At 36.7% G+C, this 21,205-nt stretch overlaps 4 protein-coding genes across 7 annotated transcripts; 1 reads left to right on the top strand and 3 right to left on the bottom strand.

Moving 5' to 3' along the window:
* Positions 1-18: 18 nt before the first annotated feature.
* Positions 19-1,240, bottom strand: LOC132202635 (cyclin-J). Its single transcript, XM_059629651.1, has 7 exons — positions 1,202-1,240; positions 1,000-1,137; positions 774-945; positions 600-715; positions 365-542; positions 142-310; positions 19-82 (listed from the first exon to the last, which is right to left on the bottom strand). Exons 1-7 carry the CDS (start codon positions 1,238-1,240, stop codon positions 19-21), a joined length of 876 nt encoding a protein of 291 aa, XP_059485634.1.
* Positions 1,241-1,692: 452 nt separating this feature from the next.
* LOC132202866 (serine/threonine-protein kinase greatwall) lies at positions 1,693-4,882 on the top strand. Of its 2 annotated transcripts, none has more exons than XM_059630140.1 (13): positions 1,693-1,928; positions 1,991-2,046; positions 2,296-2,396; positions 2,462-2,785; positions 2,850-2,941; positions 3,001-3,103; positions 3,156-3,319; positions 3,374-3,536; positions 3,588-3,704; positions 3,759-3,955; positions 4,010-4,283; positions 4,336-4,548; positions 4,606-4,882. In XM_059630140.1, exons 1-13 carry the CDS (start codon positions 1,830-1,832, stop codon positions 4,665-4,667), a joined length of 1,965 nt encoding a protein of 654 aa, XP_059486123.1. In that variant the 5' UTR covers positions 1,693-1,829; the 3' UTR covers positions 4,668-4,882. The 2 variants fall into 2 exon arrangements, with proteins under 2 accessions (XP_059486123.1, XP_059486124.1); XM_059630141.1 differs by having other exon boundaries at positions 3,591-3,704.
* LOC132202867 (uncharacterized) lies at positions 4,575-6,442 on the bottom strand. Its single transcript, XM_059630142.1, has 2 exons — positions 6,321-6,442; positions 4,575-6,257 (listed from the first exon to the last, which is right to left on the bottom strand). The coding sequence occupies exon 2, from the start codon at positions 6,247-6,249 to the stop codon at positions 4,870-4,872; it is 1,380 nt and encodes a 459-aa protein (XP_059486125.1). The 5' UTR covers positions 6,250-6,257; positions 6,321-6,442; the 3' UTR covers positions 4,575-4,869.
* Positions 6,443-6,624: 182 nt separating this feature from the next.
* LOC132202360 (uncharacterized) lies at positions 6,625-20,926 on the bottom strand. 3 transcript variants are annotated; one of them, XM_059629228.1, is made up of 5 exons: positions 20,825-20,926; positions 13,399-13,557; positions 8,205-8,297; positions 7,703-7,907; positions 6,625-7,631 (listed from the first exon to the last, which is right to left on the bottom strand). In XM_059629228.1, the coding sequence occupies exons 2-5, from the start codon at positions 13,543-13,545 to the stop codon at positions 6,769-6,771; spliced, it is 1,308 nt and encodes a 435-aa protein (XP_059485211.1). In that variant the 5' UTR covers positions 13,546-13,557; positions 20,825-20,926; the 3' UTR covers positions 6,625-6,768. The 3 variants fall into 3 exon arrangements, with proteins under 3 accessions (XP_059485211.1, XP_059485212.1, XP_059485213.1); XM_059629229.1 differs by having other exon boundaries at positions 20,821-20,919; XM_059629230.1 differs by having other exon boundaries at positions 6,626-7,631; positions 8,205-8,294.
* Between the last annotated feature and the right edge of the window lie 279 nt (positions 20,927-21,205).

Consider the following 21,205-nt stretch of genomic DNA (forward strand, 5'->3'; position numbering starts at 1 on the left):
TTCGTACGACTAGAACGATCACCCTGATAAGTAGCCGGAATCACTAGGAGAAATATTTCTAAGGCCTCTGACCCTTCTGGAGCTGCGAAATATATTAAAATTCATTAATAATGAAAACACAAAATAAATTTGAATATTTACCTATAATATTTGTGTAACAAATTCAGCGCAGGACGTAAGGTTTCCAGATTGAGTTGAGTCAGTTCTTGAAATTTGTAGGGCCAATCGGGCAAAATATTCAAGTGACGGCGGGCATAAATTAAGCTGGCCGAGACCATCCACGATGGTGGCAGTTTTAATGACCACAAATCTGCAGTTGGCAAAATATTTTTAGCCAAATTCTGGCACTTTTTGCATGATATACCTTGAAGCATGTCATCCAAGGATTGCTGAAGCTCGTCTCGCAAGGCCATTCGAAGTTCTCTCTCAGTCAAATCAGCCCTCTGTGCAAAATCAGTCTCAAGTAGTCCGACAACTACAAAGTAGTACGCAAAATGAACTACTGTCGGAATGTGCAAATTGCAGTCCATGAATTTGAAAACCTTAAGAATTAACATGAAAATTATTTATTTGTTTTCAAATCTTAAAATGAATTTTACCTTCCATTCAACATCAAAAATAACACAATTGGGAGGAAGTGGAGGGTTGGAAGGGTTGTTCACTGAGTAAATCTTGGCGTAGCTTGGAATCTTTGCACCATCTTCTTCAAACTTTGCTAAAAATTGTCAAAATAATTAAACGAAAAATTCTTTCCTGTTAAAAAAAATTCCAACCCGCCAAAGCAAGTGAAACAGACGCCATGAAACGCAATCTAAAGGGTGGTATGTCATGATAGTCCATGAAGGAGTCCAGGATGTAGGCAGCCAGATGCAAAGTCAGTAAACTTAAATCGTAAATTCTGCACACCTCCTTCATCCAGAGTACCAGTTCTTCCCGGTAAGACCTCTTCACAATGAAATTATTTTCGAATTATGAATAAAAATCAACGTATTCGCAAACCTGTGGTGACATCATGTAATTTTCTTTACGAGTTTTCTCGTGCTTGCACAGGAAGGCAAAATAATCGCGTTCGTACACTTGAGACCACGCATGGCCGCAAAATTGCATGATCAGTTTTTTACCATGGCCATCACTTGTCTAAATGTGAAAAAGAAAAAATTATTAGAAAATCCAATAAAGAAATATTAATTCTTTGTCTTACCCACAACAAGTGCGATGGAATAACTCCAGAATCCATCATTTTTCAGTCATAATCAGGAGTTTTTTATGATAAATAAAATATTACATTATCCCGCCTTTTCTCATGACGACAGCTGAGGGAAAAAGGAAAGAAAAGAGCGCGAATTGAGAAAAGTGTGCCAAAAAATTTAAAATCATCACTCACGGGTCATGTTTATGTTTACATGGGAAATTGGCCATCGGTGCTGACGACCTGGTGCTGATCGACGAGAACCCAGCTTGGAATTTTACAAACCTGGAAAATGCGAGTAAAATCTCGACAAGAGCGCCGAATCGAGATCTGCACGAATTGCGAAAAGAATGCACATGTCGCGCCAGGTATCATTAAAATGACAGCATGCAATGTATTATAATGAAGAATAATTCGAGTCAATGCAAGATCAGACGTGCAGGCTGGCGCCGCTGCCAAATGAAGGAGGGAGAGAACCGGCAAGTGAAGGGGAATCAGGGGAAGGGGAAGTTGTAAACAAATCGGTTGGATCGAGCTCCATGCGTTCGAAATTTTTAATTGACATTTTTTGCAAATTATCTGGATTAATGAGTTAAGCTGACTTTTTTGACAATCACTTTTTGTTGCTCATCATCTGCCAATGATGGACCAGATGGACAACGATGAGGATCCGCATTGCACGACTCCGAAAGGAATTAAAGTCCACAAAGAACTGCTCCATGAGCAAGACTGTACAAAGGTGCTTTTTGCTAAATCGCTAAATTGACTACATTATTTTATTTCTATTGAATATATTTGCAGCTTCCAGACATCGATGACTTTATCGTCTTGAAGCCAATCAGTAGAGGAGCCTTTGGGTAAGCTGCTTTTTTTTTAATTTTTGCCTTATTAATTACAATAAATTTAACATTACATAGTTTTTTTGTTTATCGTATTTATTTAGATTATGAAATAATACAATCATAGTACATATGGCAACAACAAGTATAGATGAATATTAAAATTGCTGGTCTTTTGACCAAAATAATTATTCTCTCTATCCACTTTTTTTAATTATCTCTTAAATATCCTCCTATAATAAATAATTTTCATGCTTCCTCTTGCAGAAAAGTTTTTCTTGGCTTCAAGAAAACAAACCCAGATAAATACTTTGCCATCAAAGTTATGAAAAAATCAGAGATGATTCACAAAAACATGGTCAGCCAAGGTATGCGCTTTTTGATCAATTTATTTGTGAATGAACTAATTATGTATTCTAAATTAATATCCCAGTAATTACGGAGAGAAACGCGCTGGCTCTGTCTCAAAGCCCAATGTGTGTCCGTCTTTTCTACTCTCTGCAGACGAAGAGCTCAATTTACCTTGTGATGGAATACATGGTCGGCGGTGACCTGAAGTCGCTGCTAAGCGTCTACGGCTACTTTGACGAGGCCATGGCCACCTTTTATTGTGCTGAGATTGCTCTGGCTCTGCAATACCTCCACAGTCATGGAATAATTCACCGGGACTTGAAACCAGACAATATTCTGTTGACTGATCAAGGTCATATCAAGTTGACAGACTTTGGTCTCAGTCAAATTAGTCTGGACCACAAAGGTATTCTGTAATTTTCCTAATATAATTAATAATTATTATAACAAAGTTTTATTTGACCTTCCAGAACTTCAAATATCCGATTTGTTGAAAACCCCAGCGACTGAATTCGGCAGAACTCCAGGGCAGTTGCAGTCACTTACAACTCACCTTTCATTTGTAAGTTGACACAAAAGCCGCCACAATTCTTTTTAATAATTCTGCATTATTTATTCCAGGGTTCGGGGCCCAATTCTGAGGTTGGCTCTCCCTCTAGTGACAAAGAAAATGCAGACGAAGCAAATAGACCTTGCACTTTGGAGGAGGCTTTAAAACAATGTGGTAAGAAATAATGAATTTTGTTTTACTTTTGCTAATGGAAATTTGTATACAGTTAATAGTGGCTCTTCACAGAGCTTGGACAAAGTTACCACTCCTACTTCAAAGAATGGCAAAGAAGTTGCATCTCCCGAAGCAGACAAGTCGCCTTTGTCAGGAGTTACTCATTTCCTGTCTCCGGAGAGAGATTTAATTTGCTCAAATTCGCCACCAAAACAAGTAAATCTTTGCAAATATGAAATAAATAGCAGGTTTAATTCAATTTTAATTCAGGATTCGAGCGAAAACAGCGCATCCTCAAGCTCGTATCACTCTTGTGAAAGCAGCAATGGTGGTCACAGTGACACAACTCTGAGTGACAATTCTCATGCCTCTCATGTCACTTTGCAAGCATTAACGCCCAGCTCCCTGGAACTTTCAGATGATTCTGCTAAAGGTAAAAAGCTAAAATCTTAAAATTTATGCGGGTTCATGATGAAAATTCCAGCAGGCAACTTGAAGAGGAAACTCAACCAACACACTGGAGTGACCCAAGAAATCAGCACTCTCGAAATTGCTCATATCCAAAACAAAATACTGAGATCAGCAATGAGCCCAGAGAACAGTAATGATTGATTTGTTCCCTAAGCGTTTTTCTATAATTTTCATATTTTTATAGCAAGCACCCCAACTCAAGAGCATTGCTGCACTCCCAAAACAACTCAGAGGCGCCGTCTTGATTCTAGTTGGAGGAGGAACGCTACTGACAAGTACCCGAAGAGTCCAGTCAATTTTAATTTCAAAAAGTTGACCAGATTTGAATTACCTGAGCCATCTCCGATCCTTGCCAGTCCTCCTGAGAGGAAGTCTGCAGGCGTAAATATAAATGTTGATTTTTTAATCTGATGTGCTAATTTGATTATTCTATAGAATTCCGGTTCTGCTACTCCATTGAAACCAGTCACCACACCATACAGAACTCCAAAATCTGTTCGACGGGCACGAGCGAGTCAAAGCTGGATAAGTGACAACCGCATCTTGGGCACTCCGGACTACTTGGCCCCGGAGCTCCTTTGTCGCCAGAAGCACGGCCCAGCTGTTGATTGGTGGGCGCTAGGAGTTTGCCTCTATGAGTTTGTAACCGGAATACCACCATTCAATGACGAAACTCCTGAAGCCGTCTTCAATAACATTCTTCAGAAAAGTAAAAGAATTTTTAAAAAGTTGCTAGTAGTTTAATTGTTTTCTGAATTCAGATCTTGAGTGGCCTGAAGGAGATGAAGCCATTTCTGAAGACATGCAATTCACCATCGACCAACTTTTAACTCTAGACCCTGAACAAAGACCAGATATTGATGGCGTCAAGGCTATGCATTTGTTTGCCAGCGTTAAGTGGGATTCACTACTGAGCCTGCGAGCACCTTTCGTCCCTGAGCCTACCAGTGGTACTGATACTGCGTATTTTGAAGGTTTCCTTTCATTAAAATAAATCATGTTTGTAACTTTAATAAATTTTATTTTCACAGCTCGGAATACACTTCAACAATGGACTGTCTCCAACTGTGAGCTGAGCAAGTTTTTGCCCTGATTTACGCTCTTACCATGCGATAATGTAAGTCCGTCAAAATCTAAACTCGAAACTGAAGCATGTTTGATTCTGTGATGAATGCATATTATTGCTATTATAGTTACTGCCATTGGTGGTGCACCAGCATTTTATAACGTGCCTATCATAGCTTATGCTAACTTATACATTTTAAATTAAAACTGTCGTATTCACAAGTCATGGTTTATAAATATTCATGCCAGTACCTACCATCATTTCTAATTTCGGTCAGAACTTGCGAAAACATAAGCTTCACAGAATCAAATTCCATCACTTGATCGGCAACCAGAGCGAAAAAGAAGTCCTCATAAGTGTGGAAGTTGAGGTACCTTCCAAGTCTCATGTTGACGTGTTTTTCAAGCAACTTGAGGGCCAAAGACTGGTTTTGGTTGACGGCGCGAAGAACAATTTGATATCTGCGCATTACGTAGGGGCCGATAGCCTCGTTGGCCTGGCTGAAGCACAAGTTGCCAGCGTAGGAAAGCCATCTTCTCAGCTCCTTCCTGCCAAAAGCCCGTTGGAAGCGTGTCACGAATTCATCCCAAGTGATGTCTTCGCAGTACCCTTGCAACTCCCACCACTGCAAGGCAGTGTCCTTCAAATTCTTGGTCACAAAAATAACCCAGTCACATTTTGGAATGCCGCATTTTCTCAGTTCGTATTCCCATTTCTTGATTATTATGTTTGGATCTTCGTGAGGCGCCGCTGCATACACGGTCAGTTTGATGTGTTCACCAATGGTGTAGACGTACTTTGTGTCCTTTTGTTGCCCAAAGGTTGCACCCTGCTGACCGTAGGTCATGGTCGAGCCGGGCTGCTTTTTGCCCCTTTCCGAGCTGCTCCTCTCCAACTGACTTTTCAGCTCGATCACCTCCTCCTGCAATTTTTTCACCTCAAGTTTGCTCTCCACGTTCTCCCTTTCTAAATCATTGATGCTTCCTTGTTCGCTGCCCACGAGACTGACGCTTCTTTTTGTAAAAAGAGGCTCGACGCCTATTGAGTCCGCTTCGTCTCTCTTAGATTGTGCTTTTGGCTCCATTCCTTCTATGACCTCGACAGCGTAGGCCACGCATCTTTTGAAAGCCTCGCCTTCGTCCCAGTCCTTCAACTCGGCCGCGATGCATAACTCGAAGAGTCGGTTGAAAGGCTCGGCCCGTAAAATTTGCTCGCAATACTGGCACTTTTCCTCTTTGTTCTCCTTCAGCACCGGCGTCAGCTCGCCCTTCATCACCACATTTTCAAGGTAGTGGAATATTTTTGAAAGATAAACCATTTCCTTGGGCTTGTTGTAGAGGACCTTGCTGAAAATCTTATTGAGCGCCCACATTTGCCGTTTTACCGGGTCTTTGATCTCCCTGCAATTTTTGCACAAGTACTCATCGTCAGACATGTAATCGAGAGCTCTCAGTCTTTGCATTCCCGAAAGCTCCGTTTCTAGTGTGTAAATCATTTCCTGTTTGAATTTCAACTGATCCTCCATTTCATTGTGCTCGAGCACCAAAGTTGCGATCTTCTTAAAAATTTCCTGCTCTCCCTCAGGCAACATAACCCCGTTTTTCTCCATGATCAAGCCTATCAATTAGGAAATTAAATTTATTATAATAAAATTAAAATTTTCTCTGTTTCAAAACTTACAAAATATTTAACTGATTTCTGGGCACAGCTGCACACTTGCTCTCTTTTCAGCACTTTGAAAGATTTGCCACGGATTGTAATAGGAATGCATTCGACCTTATCTCATTTTTATTTGTTTGAGGCGCTCACTGATAACATTATCTCATATGTGAGCAGGTAGAAATGCTGCATTTCGCACGCCCTCTCGAGTAATTATTGTGTTATAAAATTTAACAAGGACTACTTCTATCTCTGTGTATTTTATCAAGAGCGCAATGTCGATATTTTTAGTAATATAATAACAAAACAAAAACATCAGGTTATTCTAAAAAATATTTTATTCGGGAACTACATGCCAACACTACTTGGTACTTTGCAGTAATACAGGTAAATTTGCAGCAAAAAGTTCATAAATTTTATTTTAATTAAAAGAGGAGTCCTTTTGTCGAGCGCACAATCAATTAAACGATCACCGCAAAATAACGCAGGGCTCGCAAGTGCCTGGTTTGAAAAATGCAGGGAAGCACTGAGGAGGACACTCTTCATCTCCGACAGCGTGATGTGGGTGCTCCTTGAATCTCATTGGTTTCGCATCAACTGAAAGTGGCTCTGGGAAATTGAAATTTATGCTTTGTTGCTCTTGTTCCGAAGGTATGCTTTCCAAATTTTCGTCGTTTTCCGGGATGTAAAACATTCTCCTCGTGTCCAGCATTACCCTGAGTTGCTTTGGCTCCTTGTTCTTCTTTGTTGGTCCTCTGAGCAGCGAGTTGATGGTGGAGGGACTGAGAATGTTGTCCAATAGTGTGGTCAGGGGCTTTGGGGTGGTGCTGGGGATGAAACTCTGCGTAGATCTGCTCACTGCCTGCGGGAAATTTCCAAAGAAGGATGATTTTATGACTGATAGGGTGGTTGAAGAAAGTCCCATCGGCCGGACTGCAGTTTGATTTTGCGGCTGAAGGGTCGAAAAAAAGGGAGGACTCCTGCTGAATTGGAAGCTTGACGCAGACTTCACGGTGGTCGGTCTGGACGAAGGCTGGTTAAAGGGTGAATTTGTGACTCCAGTTGTGCGGGGGCTGAAAAAGGGTTTGTTGGAGGGCGCAAAATTTGGCACAGGGGTTAGTTCTTTGTTGATGATGCTTGGCAAGGTTGAATCTTCTAAGTCGGATCCAAAATCAGCCCTCTCTGTGAGGTCGACATTGTTTTCCAATGGCGGCAGAAGATCTTTGTCCGGCTCTTCTATACTGGCCGGAAATCTGTTGAAACTCGAAGGCGCCTCAATTGCTTTGGCCTGGGCGCGAGTTTCAAGCTTCAGAGGGTAAAATGAATCTGCAACTGAACCAAGGAAAAAATTAAAATAAAATATATAATTAATTTTGTTTCTAAAAATAGCGCGAATTTATTACCAAAGTCCCTGGTGATTTTTTCATCTTTTTGAATAAATGGTTGGTTTTTGACGCCAATTCTCTCGTTGGCGGCGAAGTAAAGGTGAGAGTTTTTGCAATCCACCATGAACCAGTGATCGCACACCATCATACGCTGCTGAAAGAGCGTCTGATATGGGCATCGGTAGCTGAATTTTTGACCTCCAGCTGCGCACATGTGATAAACCTGTAGGTGGATCCAATAAAATTCATTAAAATATGATTCACCAACCTAAAAGGTTTATATCTTATTCATGAGAGCGCCATTGATCAAGAATAAAATATAGTTCACTTGACATTGAGTCGTGCATTGGAACTTATTATTTAAATTGATTATATTATATATAAATATATGTCAATGCTAAATGAAGATTTGAATAGCTTAATTAAAAAATGTGCCACACATAGCAAAACGTATGGGCGTGCGGTAAAACAGAGTGATCGATGCGGCGCTGTCACTCTGGCAGATTCAGCGCATTTTTACCTGACATCCAGTCTCAAGATCTGCATAGTAACCTGGCACCCGACCTTTGCACGAAAATGATGTAACCGGGATCGCTTCGTCCTCTCGCTTCTGCTGCAACCGAAAAAAAACAGATTAAGTGTGGGCGTTATGTGATCTGGCGTCAAAAATTTGCAAGCCTTTGTTAAAAGCTAAAATTTAATTGTGATTTATCGTTATTTTCCCACCTTTACTAATATAAATGTATTTTATTTAATTTAAAAAATTTTTAAGAAACAAAATATCGAGAGAATTAGCCAAGATTTAATGATTTCTATTTAAAGTGCCATAAAACGTTTATGTCTAATTTTATCTAATAATTAGTACCATATATCTTTCCTAACCGTAAATGATTTACGAGTCCTTTATAATATGAAACGATACTTTTTAACTGTGTTGCAAAATTGCACTTTCCGTACTTGATTGGAATCAAATTAAAGCTAGCCACACAGAGATGCTTATTTATCTTCTGAAGAGAAGGTTTAACGAGGAAAGAGCGCTTCGCATTCCATTCGTTTCTATAGCGCGTCATTAAAGAGCAAAGCAAACACAGGTGAGATTTGCAGCGAAATAATAATCATCTCGTTACTATTTCTCATATGTACGGATCCAACTGCTGATGACACGCGTGGTAGAAAGGTTGATGCGAAAAGCCAGGGCCGACGCTGGGATAAATTGGCCTGGATTGATAAAAATAAGTAGCGTGCAGTCGCCGCCTCACAGATTTTTACAGGTGAAAGGGCAAGATCGTGAATGAGTTTGGAACCGATCGGGTCGCCTTGGCCACAAACGCACATCTGCATGGCGCCGCACATTCCTTTGCACCGTTAAATTGATTTGGCAGTGATTAAGAATTTTGCATTTGTTCACATCAAGATCGTCTGTGAAGGCTATAAACTGAGTTTTGTAAACAATTTGATGCACAACTGGTCACATGGCAGGTATTTTAAGGTAAAAAGTCGAAGATAATTTTTAATTTACGACGGATTGAAAATGAAGGAAAAATTTGAGAACAATAAGCCTGGTGTTATATTCTTTGGGCCATTTCACTTTTTACAACTCGTACGTACGTCGATCTTACACAATGCGGTAATAACGTAAGCGAGCAATAAAAAGGTACAAAGTAATATGTTTTCTAAGAACATAAAAGTCGCAAACTCGTTTTCTAGCAAGGGCTGCAATTCATCATGCCGCCTGCGCACGTGTGTGTTCTTCCATTTATGGAGGTCCGGAAAAATTTGTTGCATCAATACACATTAGGAGAAAAACTAATTACTCATTTGAAGGTGTTCTTACTTAAACGTTTATATGGCGCCAATCCATGTTGGACATTAAAAAATAATGATCCACTCATTAGTTAGAAATCCTAGACGAAACTGATGTTGGAAATATTTTCACTGGCATATTCACGGTGATATTATGCTTATTGTGAATTAATTTAAATAAAAATTAAATTAAATACAGGTTTAATTGATTTTTTGCAGTTTTGCTATAGCTTGTCGAATGCTAATTATGCATTTTTTTCATGATTTTGCTGGCCAGAGGAAAGGAGCATAAATTAAAATTTAGATTCAATTTTTTTTTAAAGTAATCGCCTGAACTCTGATTAAAATAAGATTCACATTATTGGCTTTATAATGTAACTCTTTAAATATACTTGCTCATCAGAGTTGTATATACAATTTCATTTACCTTACAACTTAAAGACAACATTTTTATTGTAAACATAAAATGTTGAACAAAAATTGTATTCGTAAACAGTTTTATGGCCGCAGAAGAAATTTTTGCAAATGGTTTCGTTTGCTTCAGGTGCATGTGTGCGTGATGATGGACTGAATTTCGAGTGTTATCTTGAACACATTTTGACGAATGGCTCATGCGAGCAATAACGTGTGCTGAATAATGAATAATGCGCAGTTATTCGACTGAGAGCCGCCGATTCGCCAAGATAAATATTATATTTCAGCACATGACAGAAAATCAATAAAGAAGCGGCGATCTTGAGCAATCGAGGTACAAAAGCAGTGCAACTAAAACCATTTCTCAAAAGTCGTGACGGTGGGCATGACTGACGTGAGCGGGAAAGGCGATTGTGGGAATTATTTTATTGGTGCACCACATTGCATGGCCCGAGATACATTAGCGCGATCACACGCCTGTGCATAATTATGTTGTCTGCTGGGACTAAAAGACCAATTAACAAAAATATCTGACACCGACTGTTTCAAAATACAACCAATATTATAAAATATTGTATAAGTGGGGAAAGGAAAAGTGTGGGAAATTCTGTTGCTTATTTGATAAATTAATATGCAACCAACCAAACGTTACATTAATATTTAAAATTTTCTTTAGCTAATGTGAACGCTTTAAATTATTTTGTATTTTTTTTTTATTGAGCTATTTTAAAATAATTTAAATTACTTCCTCAAATCTTAAGCAGCAGATGATTGATTTTGCTCAAAATTTGTCTATACATGAGATGGTGATATTGATTAAAATTTAAGAAATTAAATTTATCTGAAGCATACAATGACGATTGAACTGCAAAAAAATAATATAATAAAAAATAATTTTAGGTTGTTCAAATGTATTAAAAAAAATTTTACTAGCGTCGTTGGATATTCAGCAAATGTTATAAATTGAGTCTAGTTTTAATAATGTATTATTTTTTTCTCCGCGCATTCTTTACAATCAATTATTAAAAACAAGCAATTTGAAAGAAAGGGAATGAAAATTGAAACAGATTTGCCAAATAAACAAATTTAAATTTATAAGCAGAGATTCATGCTCGTTATGTTTTATATAATTATGCAAATTGCAGACGTTCAGCTCTCCCACAACAGAGACGCATAATTAGGATGCATGTTGTTTTTTCAGGCGCCGCCATCTGCGACTGACAAATTTGAAAATTATCCAGCAACATGGTAATCTGCTAATCGGCGAGGAATGCGCGTGTATTCAATTTCAGCAGCGATTGTTATGCTAATGGGCGATAACTCTCACCTGCGACTGGCGTGCGGCCTTGCGAGCGATTCGGCGTCACTCTCAGTCGTTAGGGTCGACACCGGGTCAACGCGACATCGACTTGATCAACCAACTCTCGTGTGGGAGGCGAGGAGCCACTTTTTGTTTATTTTGCCAAATACTTGTTGTAAGGATTTTGTAAATTATGCAGGTGTGACCAATTTTGGGCCAGAGGGTCTTCTCGTCTAATTACGGTGGGTGTTGAATTTGAAGCGAGACCAAAAGTGCACCTAACGCCGTGACATACTAGCTCAAAATCCGTGAGCTAACAATTTCATGAACTATTAAGTGTTTGATCACGACACGCACGCGGACGATCAGTGTGTTTTAACGATTTTCTCCAAATTTACAAGATAATCATCAAATAAAAGTGAAGAAACGACTTGAAATCTATTGTATACGCATGTTAAAATGTTAGTTAAAGAAGGGTGAAATTACCATTTTCTATTATTTCATAACAAGATTTATCGCAATCATATGCCGTAAACTTTTTTAAACTAGAATGTTGGAAATATATTTGAGATTTTTAGTTATTTCAATTTTATTTTACTAATCTTGTAAGTTGTACTCTATAAAAAATAAGTGAAATAACTTTTTTGTACTTTTTAATAGAAGCCACATTCTAAAAATTGAAAAAATGTAATATTTTAACACTTCGACCAGATAAACTCATTAGAAATGATTCAGAAATGCATTTTTTTTTTTCATAAAAAATGTTTCCACATCATTCTTTTATATATTTTTCCCAGTCAAATCACTGCAACAGCCTCATCTAGAAAGGAAATGCGTGTTGAAAAATGCGATCGATTTAAAAAAAGACCCCAATTTTAGTAATGATTGCTCATTAAGTGGATGAAATTAAATAAGGTTTTTTCCAATTGATTTGTCCCAATTTTATAATCATATCGCTATTTTATAGGGATTTCATGATTTTTAATTCTGCAATTAAAAAGGTTTTGATGCTGACAGTCGCGAATGCCAGGGCCGCAAAAATGCAACTTTATTAATGTTCAACTGTTCGACCGTTTAGACGTGTCCGATGATTTCTATCGCCGCACGCGGCGGACAAGCAACTAACACACACGTGCAGCACGCGCGCCTCATCATACACGCCAGCAGGGCATTCATATATTGTTTGCAAAAAAATGATAAATGGCCCCGCGAAACAACATTGCCACAAATCACGAGGGAACTGGTGGCCCCGTCACCCCTCCTGGGCTGGTGACGATTATACTCGCATTATTTATTTGCTTTGGAACCACGAGACGTGGTGGCCTTTTAAAATTTCATACCAGTCAGCCTGAAATGAATTATTTTCCTTTATCTCGAAATAACGCCTTCTGACGACAAAGCGACAATTCTCATATTTTAGTAGACACGTGGAAAGTAAAAATTTGATTTATGGACATTTTATAATATTTTGATGCGTTTATATGTTGTGCAACTGATGAATGCTCAAATATCTAATATCTTACACTATTTCAAGATGTTTATTAGAAACATGCAAAAATGATTTTATTCTAAAGTAACAACCAAAATTTATGAATTAAATTAAACGACGTTTTTACTAATTAATAATTTTTGTTTTTAATTTAAGAATAACCTTTGATGATAAAAAATACATTCGTAACGTAGAAATAGGTTTATTTTTTAGTATATAATTTGAAAATTAACCATTATTTCAATAAATCATGAAAATCTCAAATAGGTTTTTCAAAATTAATTAGTTCTTCTCTCTACGAAGCCAATTGATGTTAAGCAGGTCAAAAACGAAAAGTCAATTAACAAGCTTTTTTAACCTGCCCTAAAGTTACTTATTAATTGAACCTGTGGAGTAAAATTCAGGTTTACATATAAAGTTGGCTCGCTGTCAAATGTCCCAAGGTCTTTCCAAACAAGAGCCGCCGAATTAAGATTTTTTGCTTCGCATTTCATTTCGTCAGGCCTATCAATTAACCAGAACCCCGTTAGTTAATTTGGTCACAGAAGCTTTTCGCACACGCAAGTTCTCGGCGTGCACGTGTTCAATTAATCGCAACCGCCGTGCTCGACAGGTCCATCAATCCACCTGACGATAATGTGAAAAATGCGAATAAAAAAATCGCGCGGCGGCGCGGAGTGAGGATGAATAGAGAGAAGATGCTTTCACCTTTGGCGTGGTGGTTTGCTGGTCGTTTTGCGCCTCCGACGCTTGGATGATGACAAATAAAATGGTCATCAAGACGCAGCAGACTGGGTGGACCGCGTTGCTGAAAAGTGGCCGCCGCCTCCTGTGTGCTTTCTCGGGTCTCGCCATCACCGCTCACATCTGCAACACGCGAAATACGCTTTAGCAAAAATAATCGGGTCCTCACCTTTCGCGGAATAAATAATGCCATTTATTCCATCGGCACAAACAGTAATAATAATAATAATTGTTACTTTGCAAAACCCCCATGCAAAAAATGAAATATTGCTCAAGTGCATAAAACGTTGGGTGGGACTACAGTTGTTCATAACGAGAATTAGAAAGACTGCTGGTATTTTGCGCAATCGTCAATTATTTTCCTCCCGTTGAAATGAAATAGAAATTTACATCCTGCAGCTGAAATTTAAATAATGGGTAATGGTTATTGCGTCAAATAACTATTTCTTCCAATATTCACATAATTTTTTTTATCAATAATTAACTCTTGTTTTTATTTGTCCACATTGTTTGAAGAATACATTACATTCAATTGTTTAAAACAATTTATTTAAAAAAAAGGAATTGTAGGACGAACGGCACTACCACTAGCAGGAATTTTGATAACACTTTTGAGATCACAAAGACCCCATCCGCAGCACTTATATTTTAATATTATTATGTATATTTAATTTCGAAACATAAATATGGCTCATCTACATTATTTTTAATTTCCAACTTTCAACCTTTATTTTACACTAAATAGCATTTATAATTTAAATTTTAAATTTTAAATAATAATTTATAATAAGATTATTGTTACATATTTTTATACCATTTAGTTACTTGCTTTATTATTTATTTAATATAATTTAATATTTAGTTTTTAATAATTATTAAAATAAATTGATTTTAGGTAAAATTTACAAAAATAAATTTAAAATTATAACCAATTAAATTTTAATTTTCTATTTTACGCAATTTTTAAAATAAACATATCCAAAAACAGTCTTTGATTTAAGGACAATCAAATTATACAATTTTTCTCACCTACACCTCTAGCAGTTTTAATGTTAAAATGAAAAAGTTATATTGAAAATTATAAAATTTAACTATAAAAGACAAAAGAAATTATAACAAATACAACTCTCAATTTCTTTTTTAATTTAGATTTAAGCCTTCAACAGTTACACCAAGAAGAGCATTGATGAAATAGACTTGAGTGAAATTTTATGACTTTACGTGCACAACTTGTCAAAATCAGCATGAATGTGCGAGTGTTGCACGCGATAAATCAGCTCGAACGTCAGAGTCAAGTCAGCGCGTGTTTTGCGATTGGAAATTTATTGGCGCCGCGCGTGACGGGTCCATCACCGAACAATCGAGCTGGATCACCTCTGGCTGTATGGAAGGTGTATTTATGCACGCAGCATTACGTCAAAGATCATGCAGCAGGGGAGGAGACTCGAATTTTGTAAGAGGTGTCAAGTTTGATTTGACCTTAGAGGTCACTCGAGTGCGATTCAGCGCGCGATGCTCGGCGGCGTGCGCGGCCTGGGCGGAAGCCAAGTAGAGAAAGTTTTGCGCATTTCAGTCGCATGCAAACTTAGATGAAAAGATAAATATATTTGTATAAAATAAGTGCGTGGTAGGCAGGTGTGTTTTGGTGCGCCTAATTTTGGAGAATTAGGGCTAATTAAATTACAATTAATTTTCTGCTGAATAAGAAACTCGGATGTTTCCCGAGGCTTTTGCTAAATAGAAATTCCAAGCTTTGAACCAGATCCAGAAAATGAAATGCAGAGAACAATACAAACTTTTAAAAACTCATTTTTATTTGAATGCATAAATTAGGTCAATCGCTCAATTTTCCTTTTGCATTTCTCACTTTACGACCAAGTCGTAAACAATAGAAGTTTTATTATCAAATAAAGTTAAAATGAATTTTTTTATTGTACGCTGTGCCTAGATTTATATCACAATATGAAAATTATGAATGTCTCCATTACGAAGAACTTTTCGTAAACAAAAACCCACAACAGCGAGTGTAATTTTTTTAACGCATCAACAAAATTAATTGACAATATTTAAAACGTGTCCTTCACACGGAGAGTAATGACCTACTTGATTTCAACAAATAATACGTTGAAGGTTGGAACAAAACAATCTGAACGAATAATATCGAAAACAAATTAGCGTCGATTGGTGATTTGCGATTCAATAGAAAATGAAAATCTGAAAAATATTCGCCCAGTCATTATGACCTGAGTGATTTTAATCATTACGATGAACTTTGGCCACGTGATGTGTTTTCAAAAGGTGCGGTTTTTTCTTTCATTGATGCCACAAAAAACGAGAGGATTTAAATTGCTGTAAGTTGCGTTGGTTGAATACAATTGCTTCCCTAATTAAGCGTCGGACTTTTCAATCTGCGCTCCCACGACAGTGCCGCTGAAAAGAGCGGAGGATCCGCATCCTAGACGATATTCATGATTTATCGTCCGGCTCGGTTGCACTGGAGAGTCGTGGGCTATTGTTCTGCTCGGCATAAATTACCTGTAGAAAGTGAATGCACTGTGCAGTATCAGTAAATTATATGGGAGCCACGGCGAACAGGCCATTATGCAACGCAGGGTGGCTGCTGCTCGTTTTTGCAGCACAAGAAAACAAGAGCTAGGCAGAGTGTGATTTGCATAATTATGTATGCATGCAAGGTTATGTAATTGCTATGTGACCATCTCACTCTGCAAACAAGTAAATTATTTTCAAAGTTCTCAAAAATCCAATAAATCCATAAAATTGTATTTTTTTTATTTTTTCAATTCATATTTTTTTTTTTAATATTATCGAAATGCTGCAAATATATGTGCTGATTTTTTGCAATGATATTCTTTCATACCAAAATAAGCTTTGGAAATTTTCAATGCTCCGTCCAAAATGTTTTTTTTTTAGATGAAATGAGAAATTCTGCTCAAGAAATGAAAAAATTCGTTCCTTAATCAGAATAAATAATTAGGTAAATAATTTTACACCGAGTCTTACAATTTTTTAATTAAATTGAATTATGGAAACCTAAATGATTTTCTCACCTACAATTTTAGATTGGTTTCTTATGTTTTGACACCTTAATCGATCCATCAGTTTAATTTTTTTCTACTAACTTAAAAATTGCGTGAGTAGCTTTTCTCGTTAGCTACTGTAAGGCCGTCAATCATCAGCTTTTTGCTACCGAAGGTTCTCACAGGCATCTTCTCAGATGTGCGTGGCGAGCCTTGACTTTCTGATTAATTGTTGCCATTTGTTCGTCCGCGCTTTTGTTTATAAGCTCATATCGCGTCTTTTATTACAGCAATTACATGCTGTTAATTAATTCGCACGCAAATGAGAAATATTTCCCAAGAGGTATTATTAAATCGTGTTAGAAATGTAATAGAGCATAAAAAATGAGAGGCCTTTGTTGAAGAATAATTTTTACAACCACAGGTTTCCACTTTAACTGACAATAAAGGTCTTCAATGATAATAATGGGAATAATAACACGGCGTAATTGTTGTGTAAAAGAATAATCTCGCACTGGATTTCAAAGAAATTAAATTTAATTACCAAAACCAGTAGCTAAGTTTTTTAATTCTTTAGTTGTTTATTAAAGAAAGAGCTTCATTCACTCAACCTTAATTTTGCCTTAGTTTTAATTTATTGGAAAATACTTCTTTTGAAAGCTTATTTTTTTTACTATTTTTTACATAGAACTTGCTCAGATACTTATTCACTATTTTTGCTTTTTTTAACATTATAATTTTAAAAATAATAATTTAAATAAATAAATACATAAAAATCATGGATTTTTTTTTAGTCAACTAAAGCAAGTCCCTCACCAATCAAAAAGAGGCTCTTAGCGTAACAAGTTAAATCAGAGCCGCGGCCCTGAGGCAAGGTAAAGGGTCCACCGCTGTGGCGAATCTTTTGGATCTAAATGTGGGTTGGAAGTTGAAAATAATGCGGCAAAGGTTAAAAGATGAAGCAACACGCCACCCATCGCTTCGGTCTTCTTCCTCATAATCGCGCGCGCCGAGTCAAGTCGAGAAATAATAATACGATTAGAAGAGTTTTTCCTTGAGATTTTACTGCCGGCAACACAGGCGTGACGATGGATTCTTCGGATTTCTCTGCGTCACTTTAGAAAAAGGTTTAAATCTTTCCTCGGCAATAAACTTGAGGGTAATTTTTAAAATCGAATCATCGCAGTACAGAGTTTAGTCTGCACTTGCAGCATTTTATACATTAATTATGAAATTGAAGGTCGCTTTGTCTGCGAGTATTTTAAATCAGCAAGTCATCCCAAGTTTGTAAAAAGCTTCGACAAAATTACTCGTTTCATGATTCATGGGAAATTCTACGCGACGAGGTTCGAAGCACATTTTACTGCCTGAGAGGAACTAATTGGTTGGAGTTTGATCAGAATACTTAAATTAATTCCAAAGATTTTTGCACCGGCTGGCGGGAAATCCAATTTTTATAGAAAGGGCGATGACGAGACCATTTGAAATGTACAAAAAAGCGTGAATTTCAATTTGCATTGCTTTCACGGCGAAGTGGGCGAAACACCTGATATGCCACGCGAAACTGCGATGAGTTGCGGAATGTAATTAACTTGGGCGTTATCACTTTCGTTCGTGCATCAATAAAGAGGCGTTAAATTTCCAAATGTCGGCGGCGAGGGAGGAAGGCAATAAAATCGTTGCAGAAGCAATTTTTATTACTTTCATCCGCGCGCGATTTGCAAATTCGGCAATAAAATGCGCCTAATAGCCAGAAAAAGATCCGGTTCATGAAAAACTTTTTTGCAAGTAGTTATGCTCATCCATCGGTAATTATGTCCCAAATAAGAAACACAACAAAAGACAAATTTGGAAAAATAATATAAAGCAATAAGAAATAATCTTTAAGTTTTGTGAATATATCATAATAAATAATTGTGTAATTTCCATCAATTTCAATTCAACAATTAGATTCATCAATCAATTTTACTCAATGAATTAAAAATTTTGTATAAACGAGAGGTGACGTAAAACTGATTTTAATTTATACAAGTGTTTTTCATTTGATCTTTTGAAAGCAAACAGCTTTAAAATATTTTTATCCGTTAAAAATAATAATTTTCAATCAAGGAAAAGCCCAGTTCTTCAACGAGATGATCACCTCGAGGGGGAATTTCTTCAATTAAAGTATTTTTTACTTCAGAAAGAGAAATTTGCAGGTTAACAATAAACTTAATTAATTATACAGAATGCGCGAATCATGTTCAATCAAAAATGACAATTCAGAGAAATAGCTTTATTGCAATTAAGCCGTGGCTTATGGGATGAATAAACAAATCTGCACCGCGCGCGATTTAACGTAAGGCGTCTGCGAGACGCGCGGCGCGGCACCTTCGTTTTTGCTTGGCGCGTCCGACCTTGGCGCATAAATGATGACACCAGGTTCATTATGAGCAGCATCCTCCTCTGGAACTCCTACCTCTCCTAATACCAATACCAAAAACAGGATGAAATGTAGTTGGCTGCGTGTATGTTTAATTATTGTCTCTACTTTGGTCAGTTCAAGGCTTACTTCAAATCAAGTCGAAACCCAAGAGGGCCGGTTCTACATTTGTAATTTCTAAGACGATGATTAAATAAGTAGTGAGATAATTACCAAAATATTCCTAATTGCAAATTGTTTTAAATTGGAAATTTTCAACACAAGAAAGAAATTATTTTAATAACTTTGAGCTGCGATAAATAATTTAAGATTATCTTTAAATAAATTAATTTATAAATATGAAACTTGGGAATTTACTATATTATTTATTGGTTCTATCAAAAGAGAGAATCGATAAATTTTTATTTTTAATTATGATAAATTTTGAATAAATTACCGGCACATGAATTAAAATTATTTTAAAAGAATATAAACTTAAAAAATAGTAAATTATCTATAAATAATTGGATTTATAAGAACATAGTTAAATGATTTAAACTAATATAAGTAAAATTTATAAAAATAGTTATTTAAATAAATACAATAATAATAGCAAAATTTCATAATAAAGTGGATTAAAATTAGTCAGTATTTTTTTTTTTTTTAATAACATTTACAAATATAATATATTTTATTTATTTATTGGTGTTTAGATACAATTAAAATCAAATCAGCGAATATTGAAATTTGATTTGATTATTATTGGCTTCAAAAATAAATTGAAAAATTATAATTTTGATGTTGGGTGAAAAAAAAATATTTGATTTAATTTCCTCTCATTTATTAAATTATTCCATCCTTTGTTTGACTTTTTCTATCTATTTTTAATCTCGTTTAAGAAAATTATTTCATGGTGCAGAGACAATCTGGAAGGAATTTTTTATGTAGGAAAATGAATGGATTCCGGATTAAATCTGTGCAAGTAGAAGGAGCGTGCTGAGGCAATTTGAAAACTGGTCGCGCACATCAGCCATTGTTCGAGTATCTTCTTTTTTTCTTGCTCAAGGAAGTGGTTTGCATCGCGCGCGGGCCGAAAAATATAATAATACTAATAAATAAACAAGATAGCTCAGCATGCAGGTAACACACTCGGCTGCCTTTCGTAGTAATAATTCTTTTTATCTCTGAGGAATCCGCGCGTTTCTATCGGCTGCTTGCATCTCTGTTGCTGGACAACAGGCTTATATATACGCAATTAGCATTCTGCGCAGAGGAATTCTCTCGCGGTGTGTGAAAACCTATCTGATGATGTGATTTATTTTACAGCTTCTGCGTCTAATCCTTATACTTTGTTCTTTTTCTTGTTGATAAAGCTATCCTGATTGTTGCTTAGTGCAGCTCTCACTTTCATTTTACAAGAAATTTTTATTTTTCACTTTCCCTGCAAATAAAGTGCAGACGTAATTTGAATTAAAAATTATTTTTAAATTTAAGAGAATAAAAATTTAAAAATTGAAAATAGAAAGCTTGTATTAAGGCTAGGTTTCATTTAAAATTATATAACATTGAAAATCTTGAAAACCTTTCCTTTATAATAGGAAATATTCCCTCCTAATAGTCTTTATTTTATTTTAGGAAATATTCGACAAAATTGATAAATAAAAATAAATTAAGATCTCACTAAACTGCAGAATTTTTTATTATTATTTTTATCAAGCCGACAATAAAATGTAGCTTTTACCGGCGAAACTCCTATCGGGTGCTATAATATTGACCGTGTGAAAAAATAGTCGCTGTGAACATGGTCGAGCCAATTTAACGAAAGCCCGCGGCGAGTGCTTCGATATTCACACTTTTTCAGTCACCCAGAAAGAGCAGCCGGTTCGGGTCAAGTAACATTTAAAAGAGAAAAAAGGGATGCTGGACTTGAAAGATCTGTGTACGTACTTACTTGGCTTAAGAAGCGCGTCGATGAGACTTTCACTGCTCGCCTGTCGCTGAAGCACTGCCGCGGCAAAACTGCGTCTGCTGCTCCTGAGCCTCGCTGTGCTCCTCTTCAAGGACGTGCGCCGAGGAATGCTCTCCAGAAAAGGGTGCAAGAAGAGGTGGAATCACGAACGCACCAGACAGTGACACAGCATCCGCCACATTCCTGACTTTGAGTTAGAAATAGTTCATACTTGAAGCTAATTATTATTTGAAATTAATTAAAAGTCATAATTGACGTGGAAGGTTGATACTGTTGGTGGGCCCTTGATTTTTGGCATGATGGTAAAATCATTTAGAAAGTCCATTTCTAAATTTATTAATTTACTTCACGCAATGTAAAATT

This window comes from Neocloeon triangulifer, unplaced genomic scaffold (genome assembly GCF_031216515.1).
Source record: "Neocloeon triangulifer isolate White Clay Creek 2 clone unplaced genomic scaffold, ASM3121651v1 ptg000015l, whole genome shotgun sequence".
NCBI classification, from domain to species: Eukaryota; Metazoa; Arthropoda; class Insecta; order Ephemeroptera; family Baetidae; genus Neocloeon; species Neocloeon triangulifer.

Excerpts from the sequence above, each read along its gene's own strand:
- LOC132202635 (XM_059629651.1), bottom strand. The coding sequence starts at position 1,240 with ATGATGGATTCTGGAGTTATTCCATCGCACTTGTTGTGG. Across the intron at positions 716-773 it reads TGTTTCACTTGCTTTGGCGG|CAAAGTTTGAAGAAGATGGT; the intron begins GTTGGAATTTTT and ends GACAATTTTTAG. Across the intron at positions 83-141 it reads TTGTTACACAAATATTATAG|CTCCAGAAGGGTCAGAGGCC; the intron begins GTAAATATTCAA and ends TATATTTCGCAG.
- LOC132202866 (XM_059630140.1), top strand. The coding sequence starts at position 1,830 with ATGATGGACCAGATGGACAACGATGAGGATCCGCATTGCACGACTCCG. Across the intron at positions 3,104-3,155 it reads GGAGGCTTTAAAACAATGTG|TTAATAGTGGCTCTTCACAG; the intron begins GTAAGAAATAAT and ends ATTTGTATACAG. Across the intron at positions 3,956-4,009 it reads CTGAGAGGAAGTCTGCAGGC|AATTCCGGTTCTGCTACTCC; the intron begins GTAAATATAAAT and ends ATTATTCTATAG.
- LOC132202867 (XM_059630142.1), bottom strand. The coding sequence starts at position 6,249 with ATGGAGAAAAACGGGGTTATGTTGCCTGAGGGAGAGCAGGAAATTTTT.
- LOC132202360 (XM_059629228.1), bottom strand. The coding sequence starts at position 13,545 with ATGGCGAGACCCGAGAAAGCACACAGGAGGCGGCGGCCACTTTTCAGC. Across the intron at positions 7,908-8,204 it reads ATCTTGAGACTGGATGTCAG|GTTTATCACATGTGCGCAGC; the intron begins GTAAAAATGCGC and ends ATCCACCTACAG. Across the intron at positions 7,632-7,702 it reads AAAAATCACCAGGGACTTTG|TTGCAGATTCATTTTACCCT; the intron begins GTAATAAATTCG and ends TCCTTGGTTCAG.